The sequence below is a fragment of the Pseudorca crassidens genome, chromosome 16 (assembly GCF_039906515.1).
Source record: "Pseudorca crassidens isolate mPseCra1 chromosome 16, mPseCra1.hap1, whole genome shotgun sequence".
Classification (NCBI taxonomy): domain Eukaryota; kingdom Metazoa; phylum Chordata; class Mammalia; order Artiodactyla; family Delphinidae; genus Pseudorca; species Pseudorca crassidens.
This window is the reverse complement of record NC_090311.1, coordinates 12,404,385-12,414,630: the sequence shown is the minus strand read 5'-3', so window position 1 is coordinate 12,414,630 and position 10,246 is coordinate 12,404,385. Positions and strand designations below refer to the sequence as shown.

General features: G+C 45.9%; 1 protein-coding gene across 1 annotated transcript in view; it reads right to left on the bottom strand.

The window, feature by feature from the left end:
• Positions 1–5,685: 5,685 nt before the first annotated feature.
• CACUL1 (CDK2 associated cullin domain 1) overlaps positions 5,686–10,246 on the bottom strand; it is a 73,899-nt gene continuing 69,338 nt past the window's right edge. The window contains exon 9 of the mRNA XM_067709265.1: positions 5,686–6,119. Coding sequence (XP_067565366.1) covers positions 6,071–6,119 — 49 coding nt within the window. The 3' untranslated portion in view covers positions 5,686–6,070. The remainder of the gene's footprint in view (positions 6,120–10,246) is intronic.

Below are 10,246 nucleotides of genomic sequence, written 5' to 3'. Positions count from 1 at the left end.
AGCTGAGGGCGGGGGGCGGGGAGGGGCGAGAGATGATGCAGCTGTTCAGTTGCGTTTGCTCTCAGGTACTTGCTGGTTCCCCGATGCCCACCCTCATCTCCCTGTTTCTGAGCAGACAAAGGGGAGGAGGGGCAGACGGGAGCTCCAGCTCTGCTCCCAGCCCTAAGCCTCCCAAACCTCCCGTGTGGGGGCCGAGCCCCATCACTTCCTTCCCGGTTCCTGGCCCCCACCAGACTCCTTGCTTGGGAAGAGGCCGCCCACCCTGCAGTTAAGTGCTCACTCCTGCGCTGTTTTATTAATCACGTCTTTAGCTGCCCATCAGGATCAGTTAGACCACAGTGAGACTGCCAAGATGGCCACTGCAGTTAATAGCATCCCGGCTGACAAATGAGCCAATCTGGGCAGCATTTTGGGGGTAAATGATTGGTTTCTGGTGAGGGTCCTAAAATGCTGAGGAGGCTCTGAGCCTCCTTCCCAAACTGGGGTCTGCAGTGTGGCCCAGGACTGAGAGCTCAGCCTTTGGGGACAGACCCAGGTTGGACCATAGCTCTGTCCCCTAGCAGCTGAGGGACTTTGAATAAGTTACTGAATTTCTCTGAACCCCATTTACCCCATCTGTAGAATGGGGCTGAAAATGTTCGTAGCTCCCTCCTGGACCGCTTTGGGGATTAAATGCCACAGTGTATGTAACGTGCTTCACCCACGGCCTGACGACAATCAAGCTCAATGAGTGCAAGCTACTGTTTCTACCCAAGGCCTTCCTTCCCGCTCCTGAAGTCCTGGACGCCTAGGTGTGGAGGTACTAAGATGGAGGAGGCGCTTCAGGTTACCATGGAGATCGTCTGATCTAATCTGTAGAGGCTGCTCAGTGGCTGTTTATTGAGTTAAAAGAAAACAGGAATCTAATTTTAGCCCAAAGAAGAGAAAGTTAAATGGCAACTTGAGTAATGGGCTCTGGCCAGACAGCATGATAGTAACTGCGGCCATTTCCAGCACTTACTATGTAATAACTGCTTTCCCTTAAAGAAAAAAAGTCACTTACATTCACTCTCATTGTAGCTACTTTCATTTTCCCCAGGACAATTACTAGCCCCATTTCTAGTACAAGCCCAGTGTACCTACAGGTGGGGGAACGCAGAGCGGAGTCACAGCTCTAAGTGGCAGAGCTGAAATGTATCTGCTTTCCTGGAACCATGCTCCTCCCTAACAAGCACTGTGCGCTGAACGTCGGGAGGAAAACCCAAGGGCAGCCGGCACAGCACCAGTTCTCACACCTCTGTGTTTCCCCTGGGGAAGGGGACAGAGGGATGCAGCCCAAAGCAGCCCTCCAACATCACTTGCTACGTGAGCGGACACCATGATACCGCCACAGCAGGCGCCGGCAGTGTCCAGGTGCGTGGATGGGGCAGCGTCGGAAGGTGATGGCCCTGTGGGGAAGTGGGGGCACTTGGATTTATCGCCAGCTGTCTCCCCAGGGCCACCACATGATGGAAGCCACTGCGGAGCCAGACAGCCCCGGTCGGGACGCAGGTCTGAGCCTCATGTGGACAACAGGGGTAGTAATGGTAGCAGAGTGAGGACACGTGACACAAAGTGTGCAAAGTGCCTGGCACAGTGCTTGGCACAAAGCAAGGGCTCACTAAAGGGGGCTTTATTCCTCAATCGGCCTCATTTCGAGAACAGACACCAAGGCCTTCAATTCAGCGTCCTGCTCAGGACACACAGCAGAAGGGGAATGGAGGCCGGGCAAACCCAAACAACGGTGGCCCACCGTGAGCCAATTTCTTTGTTTTACAGATGAGCCTGGAGGTCAGAGTGGTTCAGTGACTTGCCTGGTGTGAATGAATGGCGGAGCCAAAATTCCCAGCTGGATCCACTGAGGCCCGGGGCCAGTGGGGTCTCCTTCCTGATCTCGCCTGGCAGAGAATGAGAGCACCAATAGAGCCCGCTGTGTATGGGGACAACGGTCAACAAACGGTGCCTGTCACCCGCCCTCTCCATCCCCCGCCGTCCTGGCTCCCACTCTCCCAGAACATCACCTGTACTCTGAAGCCCAGGGGACCCAGCGCCCGGGACCCAGCCCAGGATGTCAGGTTGTCCCTGTGAGCTCAGAAATGCTGTGATAGAAATATACACACTAATATGTATAAAATAGATAACTAATAAGAACCTGCTATATACAAAAAAATAAATTAAATAAAATTCAGAAAAAAAAAAAGAAAAGAAAAAGAAATACACCTACCGCTGCCTGGAGATTGAAAATGGGCTTTTCACTCTGTCAGGCACCAGGGCAAAAGCAATTTACAAACGGTCAGCCGGAGGAGAGAGCGGCTGGAAGTGTTTTGCAGTTTATTAAACAGTGCTGACCAGGGCTATGACACATGCAGTGAGTGTCTGGGGTGAGCCTACACCGGGGTTTCTCTGCGGGTGGGTGACCAAGGATGGGGGCTCTTAGGGACTGTGTGCCTGGTTACTCCACCCTGGGAACCTTGGATTTGGAATCAACTGAGACATCTCCCATTTCCCTCCAGAGAGGAAATGCCGAGGAGGAAGAAATCGTCTCCATCTTTTTTTGTTTTTTTTTTGCGGTACGCGGGCCTCTCACTGTTGTTGCCTCTCCCGTTGCGGAGCACAGGCTCCGGACGCGTAGGCTCAGCGGCCATGGCTCACGGGCCCAGCCGCTCCGCGGCATGTGGGATCCTCCCGGACCGGGGCACGAACCCGCGTCCCCTGCATCGGCAGGCGGACTCTCAACCACTGCGCCACCACGGAAGCCTCGTCTCCATCTTTTAAATGTACTAATTTATTTGTTCGCCACTTTGTTTCAGAAAAGCTCCAAAGTGGGTAACAAAGACCCCATTTACAGTAGGGAAGTGATCACACAGAAAGCAAGAGCGCCGAGAGATCTTCTGGAGGCCTTAGGACACTTGGGCTGCAAGCAGCAAACACTGACCTTCACCCCTTACGGTGAACGAAGGGTGATCACCCAGTGGAAGGCAGGGCCAGCCTTCGGGAGGACAAGAGCCCAGCAGCTCTAGGAACTCGCCAGCCTGGTCCCTGGGGTCTCCACCCTTGGGAAGGGCCAGCTCCTGCCCCTTCAGGCTTCAAATGGTTCTATTCACAATTCCATCTTCAGGGGAGAAAGCTGATTGGCTCAGGCAACATGCCCATCCAAAGGCCGAGGAAGGCGGGACACCTTCACGTGCCCTGTCCAAACACTGCTGAATGGGGAGGAGCAATTCTCCGAATGACAGCAGGAGAATGGAGGCCGAGCAAACCCAAGCGACGGTGGGCCACCATGAGCCAATTTCTTTGTTTTACAGATGAGCCTGGAGGTCAGAGTGGTTCAGTGACTTGCCTGGTGAATGAATGGTGGAGCCAAAATTCCCAGCTGGATCCAGATTCTGGGAAGAGGTTTCCCTACAACAGGGTTCAGCCTCCCTGAGTACCTTTGACCTTGGCCTACATCTCTCTCCCTCCAAACAGCAATGATTAGCCACTCAATTGTGGCAGGATAGTCGTTTTAGCTTGGGGAGTGTCTCTGGCCCTGCTGAGAGCGCCCACTCTTGACAGACCTGTCGGGCACCTTTCTCTCCGTGTGCCCCAAATGTCCCCTCTTCCCGAATGCTGGGGCACTAGGCCGGAGCTCTGTCCGCAGGCCCAGAGGCCACTGGGAGCTTAGGGGCAGAGAATGCTGCTGACACGGAGACGGCCTGCAGGCTGAGGGCTCAGCACCCATGACGACGACGCTGTCCAGTCTCGAGGTGGCTGGGGTCACACCCCTTGGACACCCCTGCCATCTAGGCAGCTCCCACAGGAGGAAAGGAGCACCTGCTGGGCGCCCACTCTGTACCGGGCCCTGTGTTAGGGTTACGTCTTGAAGCCTTTACATCAACTCCTGCCAGTGTGATCATTAAGGACCAGCTGCTTTGTGACAGCTGGCTGGCCTTGGACAGGTCACTTCACACCTGTGAGGTCCAGCTTTCTCACTGGAAAACAGAGCTGTCACGGGTGTCAATTGACACAGCGGAATAGAGTGCTTCCCACAGTGCCAGGCATGCAGTGAAGACTGGGTCAATGTACCAGTGGAAGCAGTAACAGTAGTGGAAGTTGTTATTCTGAGACCTGAGGATGAGAAACATCGAAGCCATGGAAAAAGGGAAGGTGAGAGCACTTTGGTTTTACAGTAGAGGAAACTGAGGCTCAGAGAGCTGAAGTGACCTGCATGGGGACACACAACATGAAGGACGGGGAGCTACTGACCCTAAACGCACCTGAGTCCAGAGCTTACGTCGTCTCTACTGCACCACACGGCCTCTCAGGAGTCCTGGTCCATGTCTACACTTGCCCTCTAGTCAGTCTGTGTCTCCGGGTCCCCCATGCCTCTTGCCCACGAGAGCTCACCCTGGTCCCGGGCCCGAGATGGCCTAATGCGACTGGCAGTCTTGGGCCCTAAAAATGCTTTTACATCAACCCTCCCCAGAGCACCTGCCTTGCACCTGAATTTTCCCATTTCTCTTTCCAAGGCCCCCTCGCATCTCCGGTAAGATGGCACCCCACAGCGGGAAGCCCTTTCAATGCCTGCTTTCTTCTCTTTGATCTCCTTTCCTATATTAGCAGACGGGTCTGGTGCCTTTAATCTTCTTGCTATACTTGTAGTTCTGAAGTAATTCCCCACTTCACACTTGATTTAGCATGATTTTCGGTAGACTCGAGAACTCCAGGTCTGCGGGAACTTGGGAGGGTCTGACTCTAACCAGGTTTTCCTTGGAAAGCCTGAGAGCAGACAGTGTGAGGAACTCAGAAGAGAGGGGGCCCCTTCAGTGCCCGGGGACGACCTCCAACTCGGAGACCGGGCACCCAGGATGTCAACTGCCCCTCCATCAAAACTTCCTCTGATGGGTTGCAATGACATTTTCTCCAAAGTCGAGCCAGTGATACCAATGTCAACCCAATTCTCTAACCCTGATTGGAAGCCAACATGTACCATCAAGGACAGCAAGAGGATGCTATGAACAAAACACAAGTGATTCACACGACAGCTTGTGGAGCTCAGACCTTTCAATTTGAAGATGAACACTTTGACTCATCTCAAAACAGACTTTTGATGACAGAGCTTAGAAATGAGCCACCAGCCCCAACAGCCACGTGCCCATTGGAATTACTCTGGCTCCCTGTACGGCTTCTAAAAGAGGAATTAGAAGCTCAGATTCCTGCAAGAACTATTATTTCATGCCCCCTTATAATTCTCTGAGAAACCCATGGGATTAAAAAAAAAAAAACCAACTCTCTTGGGGAAAGTTTTAGATTTACATATGCAAGAGTTGCAAAGACAGTACAGCGTTTCTATAAATCCTTCCCCCAGCTTCCCCTAGGGTTAAAACCTCACATAACCAAGGTACACTTATCAAAACTGAGAAATCATCATCGGTGCAACGCCATTAACCAAGCCACAGATTTTATCTGAATTTCTCCAGTTTCTCCACTCATCTTTTTTTTTTTCCCAGTACGCGGGCCTCTCACTGTTGTGGCCTCTCCCGCTGCGGAGCACAGGCTCCAGATGCGCAGGCTCAGCAGCCATGGCTCACGGGTCCCAGCCGCTCTGCGGCATGTGGGATCTTCCCGGACCGGGGCACGAACCCGTGTCCCCTGCATCGGCAGGTGGACTGTCAACCACTGCGCCATCAGGGAAGCCCTCACATCCTTTTTTGATCCCAGGATCCCACATGGTGTTTAGTCACTACGACTCTAGTTACCTTCACCTGTGACAGCTTTTTGGTCTCCCCTGGTTTTTCATGACCTTGACACCTTTGAAGAGGAGCAGTCAGGTGTCCTGGAGAAAGTCCCCCATTTGGATTTGTCTGACTTTTCTCATGTGTAGACTGAGGTTACGGATTTGGGAGAAAATACCACAGAGGTGAAGTGTCCTTCTCAGGGCATCATATCAGGGGGTAGGATACCAACATGACTCACCGCTGGGATGTGAACCGTGACCACTTGGTCATGGGGTTGCCCCCAGGTGTCTCTGTGATGAAGGTAGTATTTCCTCTTTTCCATACTCAGAAGCCAGTCACTGAGTCCAGCCCACACCCAGGGGAAGGGTAATTAAGCTCCATCTCCTGAAGGCAGGAATATCAAAGAATTTGTATACATGTGTTAAAATGTAACTAACAAACATTTGGGGGGTGGGGTAACTTTGAACATATGCTACTATCCTATTTCTCCTTAAACTAACGTCCATCCACTAATTTAGCATCCATCAGCAGATCTTGTCTATAGCAATTATTACTGCCATTTTCTAAAGGATTTTCTATTTCCCCCATTCTATTCTATTCCCCCATTTCCCCATGGTTGGTTTAAAAAAAAAGCAAGGTATCCTGAAAGGAGTGGTGGGACTCCACAATGCGGAGGACTGACAATGACGTCATTCTCTTCCAGAAAATTGTAGCCTGTGTGCTCCCACAAGGCAACCGGACTTAGATTTTATTATCTCACATAAGAGTGTCTTTACAACATTTTATGAGATGGAGAAATTTAAATCCCAAAAGAGGTTTGTTGGTTATAGCAACATTTAAAAGAGTATTGTCAATATTGTTATATTTTTTTTGATAAAAACACAAACATCTGCAATTTGCCAACCTTTCTTGAGGTGACAAGTCCCTGTCAGTAATATGCAATCAAGAAGGTATTTAAAAAACGAACAAAAGGGCTTCCCTGGTGGCGCAGTGGTTAAGAATCCGCCTGCCAACGCAGGGGACACAGGTTCCATTCCTGGTCTGGGAAGATCCCACATGCCGTGGAGCAACTAAGCCCATGTGCACCACAACTACTGGGCCTGTGCTCTAGAGCCCGCACGCCTAGAGCCCGTGCTCTGCAACGAGAAGCCACCGCTCCGCAACTAGAGAAGGCCTGTGAGCAACAACGAAGACCCAACACAGCCAAAAATAAATAAATAAAATAAACTTACGAAAAATAACACCCAGACTTTAAAAAACAAACAAACAAAAAAACAGACTTTATCTGACCCTTCAAGGTAAAGATGATATACTAACTATGAGTAAGAAAGCTGCTATTTTTCCTAAAGAAATTCATGTTAAGAGCATCTTGAAAATGGCTAGACATGTCTCCAGCTTTATGAAAATGTGTTACCAAAAACTGTCACCTATAAAAACTCTCATAAGTGCACACATGAACTTGGGAACTAAAATTCAAAAGTGAGTTTCAGTAGGTTTTGAACCCATTTGTTAACAATAAAAATACCACACTTGTAATTACTGAGCCAGAACAAGTTAGTGACAGTGAGAAAGATGGAAATTTATTATAAAGATTTCAACAAACACTTTTTTTAAGACTAGTAGATGGAACTGAAAACTGAGTACTGCTTTTCAGAAAGCAGAGGCATCTGGACCCACAGATCTTAATGAGGTGGCCTTTTCAGCTACAATAGCCATTAAAAACTAGCATTAAAATAAACTTACCTTAGAATCAGACATTAAGTGGTTTTTATCATTAAGGGTTAAAACTAGGAGTTTCAAAAATAATGAAGCATTTTTAATCATATGGCTCTCACTAAACTTTTCAAAAAAAGTAAAAGGTTGTTTTTTATTACCACAATACACACAAAAAAATATTTTAAAACATTTTCACCTCATCTTTTTTCTTTTCTATTTTTTGTCTTACATGTATTAGTATAGTGCACAGACATTAATTTAAAAATATATATGTATATACAAATACTGGGGGTGGTGCTCTACAGAGTATAGTCAGGTGAGTGGTCTACACAGGGTTCTGTTTTCAGACCATTGCTTACATTCTTAGAACAAACTTCTCCCACCTCAAGAAAATATAAACTGCATCATCGTCTAGTTTTTATAACTTATTTTTCCATTTTTAGTCCACCTGCAATTTCTTTTTGGCAAATGGTGTGAATTTTCTCCAGTTATATCAGCACCTTTTACGGAATAATCCATCATGATCAGAATCATTTCAAAAAGCCACTGTTAACGTACTAAAAATTCTTAAAAGCATCTGAGTCTTTCTATTTTAAACCATCTTCTATTAATTTGTCTATTTTTATACCAGTGTAAAAATTGTAATTTAAAAAATGTTTTCTTGGTACAGCAAGTTCCTCTTCTTCCCCCCCTTTCGATGAACTTTATTTTCTCATCAGCTTATACTTCCAAATGAATTTTTAATTTGTATTTAAAATACTTTTGGCATTTGGATTGGCTTTGTGCTGAATTTAGATATTAACTCAAAAACTGACATGTTTACAATGGTCAAAATGTCCCTATTCTCAAATGCTTATAAGCCCATGTTCCTCTCCATTCTCACTCCCCTCTACCCCACCCCCAAGGAAACCATGATCTTGAATGTTAATAATTCTTTCTTTTCTCTACAGTTTTACTACTTACGAATCCTTAAACAATATAGGCTGACTGGACTCTTCCGACTTGATTCTTTTTAACTCAACATGATTTCTGAGACTCACCCACTGCTGATGCACAAAGCTCTGCGCTGCACTTAGGGTTCCACAGAATCCCACTGCACACATATACTTCATCTATTCATTTCACTGTAGAGGGACAGCTGGCTCTCTCTTTCCCTCCTTTTTGGTTATTGCAAATAATGCTGTTGTGACCATTCCTGGGCATGTTTCCTGGGTATATACACCTGACATGAGTTTGTCTAAGAGCAGAAATCCTGAGCTATAAGATACACCTGTTCAACTTCACTAGCTAATGCTGTTTTCCAAAGTGGTAGTACTGACTTACACCAAGAGTAGCAGATGAAAGTTCCTGTTGTCATAATCTCTCCATTTTTTGGTATTTTCTGACTTTTCCCCCGTTTATTTTTTTATTGTACTTGATTTTCAGTGTTGCATTACTTCTGATGTATAGCAAAGTGATTCAGATATATATATATATATATATATATATATATATATATATATATATACACTTGTTCATGTTCTTTTCCATTATGGTTTATTATAGGATAATGAATATAGTTCCCTGTGCCACACAGTAGGACCTTGTTGTTTATCTATTTTATATATAGTAGTTTGTATCTGCTAATCCCAAACTCCTAGTTTATCCCTCCCCACTTTTCTGACTTAACTGTTGCCAATTTGGTGACTAGGAAATGGTATTATATTTATGGTTTCAATGTGCGTTTCCTGTTTACTAATAAGGTTGGACATCTTTTCATGTTTATGGGCCATTTCTGTTTCTCCTTCTGTGATATGCCTACTTGTGTTTTTTCTGCCTGCTTCTCTCCTGAGTTCTTGCTCTGTTACTGATTTGCATGCTGGTGCTTTTTAATAGTTATGTATACATTGTGATTATCTGTATCTTATTCCAGTTTGGGCTTATTTTTTCACTATGTGGCATGTTTGGTAAACAAAAGTACTTACTATCAATGCAGCTAAATTATTTATCTTTTAACTCATGGTTTGCACTTTCTATCCTCCCTTCCCCAAAGTCATAAAAATATTCTTCTGTATCATCTTCTAAGTTTTATAGTTTTAACTTTAATCCAGTAAATCTTTAATCCACTTGGGGACTGACTTTTGTGCCTGGTGCAAGGCTGAAGTCCAATTCATTTTTTTCCTTTGTGAAGAATTACTGAAGCCCCATTTATTAAATAATCCATCCTCCTCCCCACTGCTCTGCAATGACTACCTTTAAAAAAATTAGGTTCTTGCACGTGAGTGGGTCAGTTCCCGAGCTCTTTATTCCTGTCCATTCATCTACTTACAACCTCTGTGCCAACTCCACAGTGTTTTAATCACTCACAGTATTTTACAGTAAATTTTATACTCTGGTAGTGCTAGCTCCCCTCACACTTCACCTTTTTTAGGAATATCTTGGATATCCTTGGTCCTTTACTCTTCCATTTATATGTTAGGATCAGTTTGTCAAGTACCATTGGGATTTTTTGCTGGAATTACTTTAATCTATTAAAAACTTTGGAGAAAGAGTTGAGACCTAGATGATCTTCTTACCCATCACAGTCTCCCCATTTATTTAGGTCAACAAAGGTGCTTTTTAAAAATTATCATTTTCTCACTAAAAGGCTTATATACATTTTATTAAGATTTTTAGGTACTTTATGACTTTTTCGTTCCTACTGTAAATTCTATTTAATAACATTTAAAGTATGTAAAGCCATTGCTACTTGTGGCTGCTGCATGAAAATGTAATTAACATTTGGATATTGATTTTGTTCCAGCAACCTTGATAAA